The sequence below is a fragment of the Ochotona curzoniae genome, unplaced genomic scaffold (assembly GCF_017591425.1).
Source record: "Ochotona curzoniae isolate NIBS_2020 unplaced genomic scaffold, NIBS_Ocur_1.0 contig_1014, whole genome shotgun sequence".
In the NCBI taxonomy this organism is placed as follows: Eukaryota; Metazoa; Chordata; class Mammalia; order Lagomorpha; family Ochotonidae; genus Ochotona; species Ochotona curzoniae.
The window spans coordinates 4,227,123-4,241,966 of NW_024464920.1; the positions used below are offsets into that span (position 1 = coordinate 4,227,123).

The 14,844-nt window shown below is 51.8% G+C and overlaps 1 protein-coding gene across 1 annotated transcript; it reads left to right on the top strand.

The window, feature by feature from the left end:
* Nucleotides 1-12,404: 12,404 nt before the first annotated feature.
* On the top strand, nucleotides 12,405-14,638 carry MFSD5 (major facilitator superfamily domain containing 5). Its single transcript, XM_040979529.1, has 2 exons — nucleotides 12,405-12,475; nucleotides 13,031-14,638. Exon 2 carries the CDS (start codon nucleotides 13,049-13,051, stop codon nucleotides 14,399-14,401), a length of 1,353 nt encoding a protein of 450 aa, XP_040835463.1. The 5' UTR covers nucleotides 12,405-12,475; nucleotides 13,031-13,048; the 3' UTR covers nucleotides 14,402-14,638.
* The last annotated feature ends 206 nt before the right edge of the window (nucleotides 14,639-14,844 follow it).

Below are 14,844 nucleotides of genomic sequence, written 5' to 3' on the forward strand. Positions count from 1 at the left end.
GGCGGTGGTGAAGGTGGCGGTGTGTAGGCCTCCTGTGGAAGAATAAATCTTTTTTTTTTAATTTTTATTGGAAAGGCAGGTTTATAGAGAGGGAGAGATGGAGAGAGATCTTCTATCTGCTGTTTTACTATCCAAGAGGCCACAATAGCCAGAACTAAGCCAATTCAAAGCCAGGAGTCAGGAGCCAGCGCCACTTCAGGAATTAGACAGTTGAGCCAGAGTAGGATTAGCCAGTTGAGCCGTTGCACTGGGCCCATAAATAAATCTTTTTTTTTTTTTTAAGATTTATTTATTTTTATTGCAAAGTCAGATATACAGAAAGGAGGAGAGACAGAGAGGAAGATCTTCTGTCCGATGATTTACTCCTCAAGTAACCGCAACGGCCGGTGCCGTGTCAATTCAAAGCCAGGAGCCAGGAACTTCCTCCAGGTCTCCCACACGGATGCAGGGTCTCAAGGTTTTGGGCCATCCTCGACTGCTTTCCCAGGCCACAGGCAGGGAGCTGGATGGGAAGTGGAGCTGCTGGGATTAGAACCAACGCCCATATGAGATCCTGGCACGTTCAAGGTGAGGACTTTAGCTGCAAGGCTACCATGATGGGCTTCCATAAATAAATCTGTAATACTACTACTACTACTAATAATAATAAAAATGGAGCCAGAACTTGAACCCAAGCACTGTGACATGAAATGTGGTTGTTCCATGTAGTATCCTAGCCACTACACCAAATGCTTGCCCCTTCCATGGTCTGTTTTCTAGATTTAGCGTTTATGTGTGTGTCCCTAAGTAATATCACCCAGTTTTACCTGGAAAAGCAGCAGTGGATGGCATAAGTACATGGGCTCTGTACCCATGTTAGAGAACCAGAAGAAGGTCCTGGCCCTTGACTTGAAAATGGCCCAACCTTGGCCATGGAAGCAATTTGGGGAGTAAGCTAATAGACGGAGGATCTTTCTCTCTCCTTCTCTCTGTGTGACACTTCCTATCAAAAATAAACAAATACAATTTTTAAAAAGTAAAGACTTCCCGGGCCCGGCGCGGTGGCGCAAGTGGTTAAAGGTCCTCGCCTTGCACGCCCGGGATCCCATATGGGCGCCGGTTCTAATCCCGGCAGCCCCACTTCCCTTCCAGCTCCCTGCCTGTGGCCTGGGAAAGCAGTAGAGGACGGCCCAAAGCTTTGGGAACCTGCACCCGCGGGGGAGACCCAGAAGAGGCTCCTGGCTTCGGATCGGCATAGTATCGGCCCATTGCGCTCACTTGGGGAGTGAATCATCGGACGGAAGATCTTCCTCTCTGTCTCTGCTCTCTGTATATCCGCCTTTCCAATGAAAAAATAATAAAAATAAATCTTAAAAAAAAAAAAAAAGTAAAGACTTCCCACTCTTTCCTTCCATGTGGGTGGCAGGGGTCCAAGCCTCTGAACCATCATTTGCTGTCTCCAAGGGCTGCCAGGACCCCACTTGGCACTCTTGATACGGGTTATGGCCATCCTACAGTTTTAACACACTGCACCGGGCCCAGAGGTATGGCTCAATGGTTAAATCCTCACCTCACCAGGCAGGGATCCCAGAGGGGCACTGGTTTTTTGTCCTGGCTGTTCTACTTCCCATCCAGCTCCCTGCTTGTGACCTGGGGAAGCAGCCAAGGATGGCCCAAAGCCTTGGGACCCTGCACCCACGGTGGAGACCTAGAAGAAGCTCCAGGCTGCTGCCTTTGGATCAGCTCCAGCACCAGTCACTGAGGCCACGTGGGAGTGAATCAGCAGATGGAAGATCTTTCTGTCTGTCTTTCCTTCTCTCTGTAAATCTTATCTGCCTTTCTGGTAAAAATAAATAAATCTTTAAAAAAAACAAACAGGGATGGAAGGGTGGGTGTGGCTTCTCCCATCATCTCTCCCTGTCCCCCAGATACAGGAAGGAAAAAAGAAAATGTGGAAACAATGGTCTTACCCACTTTCCTGTAGCTCTTGACACTTTGAGCCCTAATCAACTATGTAAAGATCATCCAAAAAAAAAAAAAAAAGTTAGTTTAGAAGTTAAAAAAAAGAAAACCAGCCCATTTGGTAGCATAGTGGCTAAAGTCCTCACCTTGCATGACCTGGCATCCCAGTGGGCGCCGGTTCGTATCCCAGCTGTTCCACTTCCGTTCCAGCTCCCTGTTTGTAGCCTGGGAAAGCAATAGAGGATGGCACAACATTTTAGGACTTTGTACCTTTATGGGAAACTTGGAAGAAGCTCCTGGCTCCTGGCTTTGGTTCAGCTCTAGCTGTTGCAGCCACTTGGGGAGTAAACTAGCAGCTGGAAGATCTGTCTATCTCCTTCTCTCTGATATTGCCTCTCCAATGAAATTTAAATAAATCCAAAAAAAAAAAAAAAAAAAACTGGGCCAGGCATGGTAGCCTAAAAGCTAAGGTCCTCACCTTGCATGCACCCAGGATACCATATGGGCACCAGTTCTAATCCCAGCAGCCCCACCTTCCATCCGCCTCCCTGCTTGTGGCCTGGGAAAGCAGTTGAGGACGCCCAAAGCCTTGGAACCCTGCACCTGTGTGGGAGACCTGGAGGAAGCTCCTGGATCCTGGCTTTGAATTGACACGGCACCGGCTGTTGCAGTCGCTAGGGGAATGAATCATCAGATGAAAGATATTTCTCTGTCTCTTCTCCTCTCTCTGTATATTTGACTTTGCAATAAAAATAAATAAATCTTAAGAAAAAAAACTACCACAATACTTACCTTTAAAAGTTCTCTTCATTGCTACTTAATAAAAATGTTTATGACGGTAAAATATTGAGGGAAGTTAGTGATAACTTGAGAATTACACTCGTTTGAATAAAATATTTAAAAAGTTCTTGTAGGATTTATAACTCAGTGTCAAACTGTACATGTAGGCTGGTTTTATCAGATAATGTCAAACTATTTTTCAAAATGATTGTACCAATTACACAAATAGCCAAACATTCTAAGTGGAGGCTGATGTGGATACAGAAGATCCTTATGCCTTCTTCTTCTTTTTTTTTTTTTAAGATTTATTTATTTTTATTACAAAGTTAGATATACAAAGAGGAGGAGAGACAGAGAAATCTTCTGTCCGATGATTCACTCTCCAAGTGACCGCAACGGCCGGTGCTGTGCTGATCCAGAGCCAGGAGCCAGGAATCTCTTCCGGCTCTCCCACATAGGTGCAGGGTTCTAAGGTTTTGGGCCGTCCTTGACTGCTTTCCCAGGCCACAGGCCCAGGGAGCTGGATGGGAGGTGGAGCTGCTGGGATTAGAACCAGAGCCCATATGGGAACCCCGGGGGCATTCAAGGTGAGAACTTTAGCTGCTAGGCCATTGCGCCAGGCCTGATAACTCTACTTTTCAAAATAAATATATAAATCCTGGCCATGGCTTAGAAGATCCTATAGAATGGAGCTCTGCTTTCTTCTCTGATCCAGGATGTTCTGACTCTCTTCTTGCTCATGACACGTGCTGTTTCCAAAGCTTGTGCCCTTTATCTCCTTCAGGTCTTTTTCTGTTCACCAATTAAAAGAAAAAAAAAAAAAAAAAAAAAACCTTTATTTGAGAGACACAGGTAGACCTGCCAGTTCCCTTCCCACCTGCCAGTTCCCTTCCCAAATGCCTGAAACAGCCAGAGCTGGGCCAGGGCTCCTTCCAGGTCTCTCACATCAGTGACAGGAACCCCGTCCCAGAAGCCACCACCACAGCCTCCTGGAGTGCATATTAGCAGGAAGCCAGAGGCCACCACTGAACCCAGCCACTCGTCCCTGTGGGACATGGGAGTCCTAAGCTGTGTCTCATGTGCTAGGCTCAACACCTGCCCTGTGGCCACGAAGTTTAAGATCCCAACTGCCAGCACTTCTTATCCTTTTCTTGGCCTTACTGTTCTCTAAAAGCCAGTCATGTGACCTTCCATTCAGGCTCAGGCAGCACTGCCTCTTCTGGCCAGGCTGGACAGACTATGAGGGTACCTCTAAGTCTGTGGGAAAATAAAATTAAAAGATAAGTTTACGAGGTTGGCAGCCCATACTGCTGCTGGTTTATATCCCAGCTGTTCTACTTGCAATCCAGGTCTGTGGTAATGTGACTGGGAAAGCAGTGGAGAGTGGCACAGTGCTTAGACCCCTGTTACCCATGTGGGAGAACCAGAATCAGTAGCAGCTTCTGGCTTCCATTACTTTCTTTCCTTTTTTTTTTTTTTAAGGTTTATTTTTTATTGGAAAGTAGATATACAGAGAGGAGAAGAGACAGAGAGGAAGATCTTCTGTCTGCTGATTCACTCTCCAAGTGGCCACAATGACTACAGCTGAGCGGATCTGAAGCCAGGAGCCAGGAGCTTCTTCCAGCTCTCCCACACGGGTGCAGGGTCCCAAGGCTTTGGGCCATCTTTGACTGCCTTCCCAGGCCACAAGCAGGGAGGTGCATGGGAAGAGGGACCACCAGGAATTAGAACTGGTGACCATATGGGATCCCGATGTATGCAAGGTGAGGACTTTAACTGCTAGGCTACCATGCTGGGCCCTCTGGCTTCCATTTCTCCCAGCCCAGGCTGTTGCAGTCATTTGGAGAGTGAACCAGCTGATGGAAGATCTGTTTTTAATTCTCTCTCTCTCTGCAACTTTGCCTTTCAAAGAAATAAATCATTTTTTAAAGATAAGTTTATTTTTGTTACAGAACATTTTTTTTAAAACTTCAGTTTTTTCGTCTTACACATTTCCATGAGTTATCTGAAGCTCCTGAACAATAGTTTCCTGAAGTTATCTGAACAATAGTTTCCAAATTGTTTTTGCACCAAGTAAACTTATCTTTTAATTCTGTCTCCATGGACCTTTTCTTAAAGATTTATTTTACATTTATTGGAAAGTCAGATATACAGAGAGGAGAGAGAAAGAGAGGATGATCTTCCTCCCATTGATTAACTCTTCAAGCAGCCGCAAAGGCCGGTGCTGAGCGGATCTCAAGCCAGGAGCCTGGAACCTCTTCCAGGTCTCCCACATGGGTGCAGGGTCTCATGGTTTTAGGCCAGCCTCTGCTGCTTTCCCAGGCCACAAGCAGGGAGCTGGATGGGAAGTGGAGCTGCCAATACACAAACCAGCAGCCTTAACCGGGTCTGGCGCTTATGAGGGGGAGTATTAGCTAATTGAGCCATTATAGGCGCATTCACAGAGTTTTTGAAACATCTTTGTGTACCATCTCCCAGTCCTGCAGGCCCCTTGGGATTCACCTACCTCAGTCTGACCTAAGGCAGTCTTTATCAAGTCATCCATGACAGCAAGACTAGCCGCTCTCATGTGTGCAAATTGGTTCCCTTGTTTAGTTTTGTGTGCCCACCGTACCCTTCACTTGTATGGAAGTTCCCTTAGAGGAAAGTTGGCAGTCTTGTCCACTGTCAAGGCCAATGTCTGATACATAATAGCCATTGCAGCTGATTGTGTCCCTTAGACAGCCAGGCTCCCTGCCCCCACACCTGGGACTGGCTCTCTCCCTGGAAGGTTCCCAGGACCCAGGGATCCTACTTCCCCTGCCAGCTCCTGGCCAACCCCCTAATCCAATCTCTCAGAGCTCTTCTGTCTCTGTGGCTTCCCTGAGCTCCTTTCCCATACAGGTGCCAAGGCTGGGAACTGCAACCTTGGCCCCCTAGATTTGGGGAATTCAGGTAGGTGGCAAGGCCCACAGCACAAGAACTACTTTGTGAAGGAATAAAGGGGTAGAGCTCAGAGACCCTGGGCAGGTGGAGAAGACAGGCATTCCAGGGGAAGGAACAGCAGGAACTAAGGTGAGGAGGCACAGGCACAGGTGGTCCTGGTCTGGCGCAGTTGGAGACTGGCCGGGGAGTGCTGCTGAGCAGGCCTGCAAGGGGAGGGCTAGATGGATAGGGAGGTAGCAGCTGCAGAAGGCTCAGCAAGGGCTCAGTGTGTGTCTTAGGTTTAATCCTGCCCTCTCCCAGGATGCCCCTCCTACTCCTCCCTGCCCTCCCCTTCACCCAGTCCCCAGCCTAGCACTCCTTCAGCTAAATGGACTTCTCTCTGGGCCTGCGCTTGGGGCCTCAGAACAAGAAGGCTGCATACCAGCAGCCCCCTACATCCCGGGGGCATGGCCCACCGGCTGCCTCTCCTTGTCTGCCCTGTCCCCCCTCTGCCTGTGCTAGTCCCTGTCCTGCTTGTCCCCCTCCCACCTGTTCCTGCACGGCCTGTCCCTCTTATGCAGCTCCCTGCTCCTCATGTCCCAGCCTCCCCGGCCCACCATGCACCTGCTCCTGCCCTCCGTGTCCTGCCTGTCCCCCCGCGTCTCGCCCCCATACCACCTGCAGCCCATGCTCTGGTCCAGCCCTGACCTGCTGCCACACCTCGCCTTGCCCCACTTGCCCTTGCTCCCAGGGCCGAGCTGCCTGGTGGACCTCCGGCTTGGGCTGCAGTGAAGGCTGTAGTGGAGGCTGGGTCCCTGCCTGGGGGCCTCCGGGCTCCAGCGGCTATTACAGAGGCCAGCGTGCTTCTCAGGGGTGCTGTCTGATAGTTTAGGTGGTTCAGCTGCCCTGGAGAGATTGTCCCTCAGGCTCCTGGTGCCCTTCTGAGAGCAGTCGAGCAGAGTGATCAGCCGGGGCCTTTGCCAGGCCTTAGCAGGCAACGGCACTGAAGTCTATTTCTGAGTGTACTCCTGCTGGTTCCTGCAACTTCCGGAACAGAAAGTATTATTCTCTTCTCAGAGCCTGCTCCTCAGCTGTCCCTCAAGGTGAGCAAGCCAGCTGTGTCCTTCTCCCCTTCTCATCCTGGGACAGGGGAGGGGGGCGGGGAGGGGATACTGCTTTGCTCACTTCCTTTGCTGTTTGCCTGGGTGCCCATGGGCTTCTCCTTTGCGCAGGGGCTGCTTCCCCCACCCCCACGCTTGGCCCTCTGTCAGTCTCCCCAAGTGACTGCCAAGTCTCTGGCTCCCCACCCTCCTCTGCCGAGTCAAGGGGGAGACATGGCTGAGAGGAGGGCTCTCTGAGAGGAGGACACCTGCCTCCCCGTGCCATCCCTCGTAGTCCCTTGCTTTGAGCCAGGACCTCGTTTCTACCTGGCTATGGTGCCTGTCAGATCTCCGAGAGCTCCCTCAGCCTCATGACCTCAATCTGGCAGTTATAATCCCATGTGTGACACGCATACTCACCTGGCACAGGCATGTGGGAAGCTGGCCCACCCACACGGAGCTAGGGGAAGTATCCTGCCCCTGTGGGTGGGACTGGGAGATGGGGAAGCCACCAAGGGGGAAGTGAGACACTCAGGTATCTGCCTGGGACCTGCTCCTCAGCTGAGTCTTCCAACTCCCCTCTACCTAGTTCCCTCTCTGACTCTTCAAGGAACCTATTTAAATCTTTTCCTTTTTCCTCTTCCCATCTCTATTTCTCTACTGCTTCTTCTGTCTATTGTACTTTCTCCCTCTATTCTCACTGGGACATTCTGCCTTTACCTCACTTGTGCCACTACATCTGTGTCCCACTCTCAAGGCCCCCCACTTCCTATGATTGAAAGGCACTTGAGCATATGTGTCTTTCTGTGGCCTTCTGCCCACTCCCGATGCTTGCCTTCTCATCCATTCTACTTTCCTCTGCTTTTGTCTTATTCTGTTGCTGGGGCATCACACTCTGTTCTCCTTTTCAAACTGCCCTTTCTGTCTTTGCTTCTCTTCCTGTCTTCTATATCTAGATTTTTTTTTCACTTCCTATCTCTCGTTCTGCCTCCCTGTATCTGGCTGGCTCCCTTCCTCTGCCTCCATCTTCCTAGGCTTATCTTCCCTGGGTCTGTTCTCTGGGTCCTGCAGCTCTCTGAAAACCAGAACACACAGGCTAGTCTCACTGCTGCAGAAGGGCCAGGACATTGAACTCTCCAGAGTCTATACTGTACACACACACACACACACACACACACACACACACACACACACACATGGGGGAGAGACAGTTTCCAGAAAAGCCTTTCCTTCTCCCATGTTTTTTCAGGCCATGTATATCTTGTTCAGCTCCAAGTTTCAAACTTTTTTTTTTTTTTTTTTAGTATTTATTGATTTAAAAGGCAGAGCAAGCAAGCAAGGCAGAGCAAGCCTTGAGTAGCTGCAGCAAGAAGGACTGCGCCAAGCTAAAGCCAATGAGCCCGGAACAACATCCAGGTTTCCCACAAGCACTTGGTCATCTTGCTCTGCTGCTTCAGACACATTAACAGAGAGCTGGGTCAGGGTTCAAACGGGTGCTCTCATGTGGGAAACACCAGCATCCCATATTAAACCAGCCTCTCTACAGCATCAGCTCCCCAGATCTTTTTTTTTTAAATGATGCTTCTCCCAACTTCTTACTCTGACAGTTGGCAATTCAAAATAATGAACCATTGATGTGGCCCCTCTGGTAAGTAGGGATAGCCACATGGCTCTAAGTGGTGGAAGGATGATGGAATCAAAAAATAACCATTTGGCAACTCCCGATGAAATAACTGATCAAAGCAGGACTCATCAATGGATGAAAGCTGGTCAATGGAGAACTTTACAAGCTACCACCCCCTGACCCCACTGATGAATGCTGGCATCACTGAAAGTGACACAACCTCACGCCTTCTCCCTCCTGATGTGACGCAACCTGAGGCAGTGAGCACTGCCTGGGAAGGGTTCTTAACAGAGAAGCTAACCAAGGGAGAGAAAAAAAAAAAAAAAAAGAAAACAATTCTACCCAAACTTCCAGTGCTGGCTTCCATTTAAAGGGAAAGACAGGAGGTTGAGGGACGTGTGAAATGACACATCCAGACCCTGGGACGGTCTACAGCAAAACACGTCATCGCCTCAGCTAGTCACTCACTACGGAGTAAAAAAGTGAAAGGAGTCTTTAAAAAAGACACTACAGGGAACATGAAGACCTTGTTTGGTGCCTGATCTAGATAATCCAACCATTATTAAAAAACATTTCAAGATAGACGGGGACACTTTCTGGTGGGCTGGGTGTTTGCCATGACAAGGAAGCAGTGCTAACTTCATTAGGTGTCAAAAGGAGATCACAAATAAAAGCAGGTCCCTCCTCCTCAGAGACACATGCTGCAGTGTGCTGTGACCATGACCTGTTGCATTTTCAAGTCTCTCAGCAGAGAAAAAAAAAAAAAAAGAAAGTAGCAGGGATGAAAGTGACAAAATCAATCACTGTTGAATTAGGTTGTGTGGGGGTTCAAAGAGCTGTGCGGCCTACTGCCCTGTTTGAACATTCTCATAATAAAGGGTTTAAAAAGATGCTCCTCTGGTAATCATGGGAACTCTCAGAACGTCTCTCCCACCTGCCCTGAAAACTAGGCCTTCCCCTGGGGGGCTGCCCCCACGCAGATCCCAACCCTCCCTGCCCCACTGCAGCCTGGCCTAGAGACGGCTTCTGCCCTTTCACTCCTTCTCAGCTTCTACTGGCAACCCCACCACACGCAGAAGCTTTTCCAGCTGTACCTCCCAGTTCTGAGGGAGCAGGGGAAACGTCAGGGCTGAAGCCCAGCATTGTAATGGAGGGCACTGGGGTCACTCCATGCCCTTACTTCCTAAGTGACCTTGGGGTAATCAGGGGCTCTTAAACCTCAGCGTTCCTGGATGAAAATTCAGGAACCATTACTGCCCCCCGCTGCCCAGGAGTTTGCCAGCTAGGGGGCAAGGCCCTTTGCATCTTACAGGATATAAAACAGCTGTTGACATTATCGCAAGATGTAATCACAGACAGTCCTATCTTGCATCCTCCAAGCTGCAGTGTGCAGATAACCAGCCTGTACTAGTCATCTGTGCAGGCAGCTGAACCCAGTGCATCTTGGAAAGGACTGAAAGATATGAATTGGGCTGTGCCTCTCATCATTGAGTCTGAACATGATAGTTGGTCTTTCCAGCTCTGAGAGACAGTAACAGTATCTGCCTGATGCTTGTTATGAAGTCAAGTGAAAGAATCCATCTACAGCAGGCCAGGACTCCTTAAAACCGAGCCGGAGGGCTGGCAGGCAATTGGGCTAGTGGTAGATTCCGAACAGGGGGGTTGGAGTTGTGGGTTAAACTGCTGTCCCCAGCACCAGCATCCCATATGGGCACAGTTTCCCAGTCCTGGGTACCTCACTTTCAATTCAGCCTCCTGCTAACACACCTGGGAAAGCAGCAGAGGATAACCCAAGTCCTTAGGTCCATGCACCCATGTGGAAGCCCCGGGAGAAGCTCCTGGCTTTAGCCCTGGCCAGTGTAGCCATTTGAGAAGCCAACCAGCAGATGGAAAATCTCTCAGTAACTATGCCTTTAAAAAAAAAAAATCCTGACCTGGACTCGTGGTGTTGGCAGATTAGGCTTTAGGCTGACTCTGTGACACCAGCACCCCATACTGCATTCTCAGTTCAGGCCCTCTGCTTCCAGCTAATGCACCTTGCAAGGCAGCAGATCACAATGCCTCAAGTACTTGGGCCCCTGCCACCCAAGTGAGAGACCCAAATGGAGGTCCTGGTCCCTGGGTTCAGCCTGGACTAGCCCTGGCTGCTGCAACCCATTTAAGGAGTGAACCAGAAGATGACAAATTTCTCTCTCTTTGCCACTGTTGCCTTTCAAAGATTCAAATATATTTTTAAAGGTTTGGGTTAGGATCTGCATTCTCATACTAGGTTAAATTCCTAATACGAGATTCCACTCCTCGTGGGAGACCTCGATCAGGCTCCCAGCTCCTGGCTTGCACCCAGTCCAGCTGCAGCCACTGTGGGTATCCGGAGAGCAAACCAAGCAATGGAAAAATCTCTGTCTCTGCCTCTTCAGTTAAAAAAAGAGAGAAAGCGAGACAGAGAGTGAGCGAGCGAGCCCAGGTAAATCCCAGATAAATAATAACTGGGAAGTGTTGATGGTTAACATGGACCAATATTTTTCACAGCCATATGCATGAATTTTCATTCATTTATTCAGAGAATATTCATGGCATGTTTTCTATGTACCCAGGACATACAGAGTCTTAAGTATTGGGGACACAGGTGAGCAAAAGAGATAAAAATCTGTAAAGAGAAGCGAGAGTAAATCAGCAAACCGATGAAATATAAAGTGTTTCAGGTGATGTCAGGTGCTGTCTGTGGTGCACAGGCAGCAAAGAATAAAGAGGTGCAAGGAAAGTAGGTGGATTACGGCGGATGGGGTGAGGGAGGGGCAGTTATGCTACTATTTTAAAGAGCATGGTCAAGGAAGGCCTGTCTGATAAAGTGACATTTGCACACAGAACTGGAGGTGGTGAGGGACAGCACCATGGCAATATCTGAGGGAAGTGTGTGCAAAGTCTCCGGTGGTAGCCAGACAGAGTAGGAGGGAAGTAGGGGATGAGGCCAGGAAATTAGCAGCTTGTAGGTATACACACAGATTATAGCTTCATCTTTTTGAAAGGCAGAACTGGAGAGATACAGAAGGCTCTTCTACTTGCTGGTTCAATCCACAAGTAGCTGCAACTGTCAGGACTGTTTCAGGTGGAAGCCGGAAGCCTGGAACACCAATATTGGTCTCCTACGTGGGTAGCAGGGGCCCATGAACTTGGCCTATCTACTGCTTGTTTCCCAGAAGCATGATCATGGTACCTCCCCTGCTAGAAGCATTGTTCAGTAGGTAGCTGCAGCGAAATTGGAGCAGCCGGGACTCGAACTGGCATACACATGGGATGCCACCAGCCATAAGGCATGCCCCTCTAAATCAGAAGTTTGGTGTTCATTCTTTGTCAAAGGAAAAGCTAGTAAGAAGATCTCGAGCAGGTGGTCCTGGAGCTGGAGAGAGGCTCACCGACCTTGTCCACGGAAGAGAGTTCAGCTCCAGGCCTGAAGTTCTTAACCCTCTGCTGGCACTGAACTTTAGCCCTTTTAATTTGAGCCCTGCTTCAAAGAAACTGGGACACTGGGAAGTTACGCGGCTTGCCCCAAGGCCACGGTCGCGCGCAGCTGGTGAGAGCGGTAGGACTGTCGACAGCCAAGTTCTTTACACCACACCGCCTCCCTCAGGTGCCTGAACCGTACTGACGTCCTGCCGGGGAGGTCACCAAGATGCGAGGGGTCAGGGCAGCGTAGTTCCCGGGAAGCTCCTGCACCACCTCGCTCTGCAGCCATCTTTCCCCGAGCGCGTCGGGCAAGAAAAGAGAGAAAATGCGCCTTGACTCCGGGGTGGCGCCGCACGTCTCCACGCGCCGGAGGAGCAGGTGTTACCGGACCGGGACCGGGAACAGCCTTCGTCGCCGCCTCTCCCGTCCCCTTGGCGCGCCCCGCCCGGGGCGTCCCGGCTGGGGCGCCGGCTCCCGGTTCCCCGCGGGAAGGCGGGGCGTCCCCGTCACGTGACGGGGCCATCATGGCGCTGGCCAGAGCCCTGCCCGGCTCCCGGAAGCAGGCTGTGAGGGGCGGGAGCGCTGCTGGGGCCCGGAGCCGAGCCGGAGTCAAAGCGGGGCGGGCGGCAGGGCGGCCTGGAGCCGGACGCGGCCGGAGCGTCCCCGAAGACCGGGACAGCAGGTGAGACGGGATTCTGGGCGCGGTGCGAGCGAGCGGGTGTGGCCGCGCTCTGGGCGGGGGCCAGGGGGCGCCGGGTGCGGGGAAGAGGAGGGAAAGGGAGGAGGAGGGGAACCTGAGATGCGCGCGCGTGACCCCTGAAGCAACTCGGGAGATCCGCGCGGGTGGGAGGGATGCCCGGACGGATTGCAAGACACTGAGGGCAGAAACGGGCTCTTGTTTGGTTTGCATGGGAGGGAATAGAAAGAAAGGTGTTAAGAGGACAGTTGCCCCTTTAGCATTGGCAAGGGCCGGAATTCTGGAAAGGACACCCCCTTTGCTCTGCCAGGCAAGGGCGGGGTGCATACTCAGTCCTCTCCCAGTCTTCTCCTGGGAGACAGCTGTGACAGGGCCACTCCTCCCACCCAACCAACTGGTCCCTCCAGTCTTGGGGAGTGGAGTTGGCGGTGGGTGGGGTTTGCCGGGTGCTTTGACACCCAGCCCCCTTGACTGAACTTCCCGAGGCCATGGACTTGCTCTCTGACCCTCCCACCACCCCTTCCCTCTCTCTCTCTGCAGGTCGTCCGGGGGCCCACCATGCTGGTGACGGCCTACTTGGTGTTTGTGGGTCTCCTGGCTTCCTGCCTGGGGCTGGAGCTGTCCAGATGCCGGGCCAAGCCCCCTGGAAGGGCCTGCAGCAATCCCTCTTTCCTTCAGTTCCAACTGGATTTTTATCAGGTCTACTTCCTGGCCCTGGCAGCGGACTGGCTGCAGGCTCCCTACCTCTATAAACTCTATCAGCATTACCACTTCCTGGAGGCTCAGATCGCCATCCTCTACGTCTGTGGCCTGGCCTCCACTGTCCTCTTTGGCCTGGTGGCTTCCTCCCTTGTGGACTGGCTGGGCCGGAAGAAATCCTGTGTCCTCTTCTCCCTCACTTACTCACTCTGCTGCTTGACCAAGCTGTCACAGGACTACTTTGTGTTGCTGGTGGGCCGGGCGCTCGGGGGCCTCTCCACAGCCCTGCTCTTCTCCGCCTTCGAGGCCTGGTATGTTCACGAGCATGTGGAGCGCCATGACTTCCCTGCTGAGTGGATCCCTACTACCTTTGCCCGCGCAGCCTTCTGGAATCACGTGCTGGCCGTCATGGCAGGTGTGGCGGCTGAGGCCGTGGCTGGCTGGATGGGACTGGGACCTGTGGCACCTTTTGTGGCCGCCATCCCTCTTCTGGCCCTGGCTGGCTTCTTGGCCCTTCGCAACTGGGGAGAGAATTACGACCGGCAGCGGGCCTTCTCAAGGACTTGTGCCGGGGGCCTGCGCTGCCTCCTGTCGGACCGCCGTGTGCTGCTGCTGGGCACCATCCAAGCTTTGTTTGAGAGCGTCATCTTCATCTTTATCTTCCTCTGGACACCTGTGTTGGACCCACACGGGGCCCCACTGGGCATTATCTTCTCCAGCTTCATGGCAGCAAGCCTGCTGGGCTCTTCCCTGTACCGCATTGCCACTTCCAAGAGATACCACCTTCAGCCCATGCACCTGCTCTCCCTTGCTGTGCTCATCGTTGTCTTCTCTCTCTTCATGTTGACATTCTCCACCAGCCCGGGCCAGGAGAGTCCGGTGGAGTCCTTCATAGCCTTTCTCCTTATTGAGTTGGCCTGTGGGCTGTACTTTCCCAGCATGAGCTTCTTACGGAGAAAGGTGATCCCCGAGACAGAGCAAGCTGGGGTGCTCAACTGGTTCCGGGTCCCCCTGCACTTGCTGGCTTGCCTGGGCCTCCTTGTCCTCCATGACAGTGACCGCAAGACAGGCACCCGCAACATGTTCAGCATCTGCTCTGCTGTCATGGTGATGGCCCTGCTGGCCGTCGTAGGACTCTTCACCGTGGTGAGGCACGACGCCGAACTGCGGGTGCCCTCCCCCAGTGGGGAGCCTCACGCTCCTGAGCTCTGAGCCTGTTGGTTCCACCCCCAGGGGCCCGTGATGAGCTCTGGGGATGTACCAACCTTGCTGGAATTTCACTTTGGGATGCTGTCCTGCAGCCCCTCCTGGCGGTGCTTTGTGTCGGGGAGCACATGGGGTGGGGGATGGCAGGGATGGTGGACTGGGAAAGAGGGTACCTCAAGATGCCTCTGTGTTAACTCCCTTGCCCCTTCCCACTTGAAAAATAAACATTTTTAGCTGACGGTCCATCACATTGACCTCTCCTCACCTGTCCCTACTTCAGTAAGTTTCTGGTGAGTGAGCTTTGAGATACAGGTGGGTTTAGCAGCTCCTACTGAGAGCTCTGTGACTGCTTCTCAGCAGAGCAGAACGGGAGGGAAGAAGGCGGAGATGATGTCTGAAGAGTGGAGGGATGTGCAGACGAAGGAAATGCCCAGCAGGCCAGGCCAGCA

Bases quoted from the DNA above. Each gene is read 5' to 3' on its own strand.
- MFSD5 (XM_040979529.1), top strand. From the start codon at position 13,049: ATGCTGGTGACGGCCTACTTGGTGTTTGTGGGTCTCCTGGCTTCCTGC.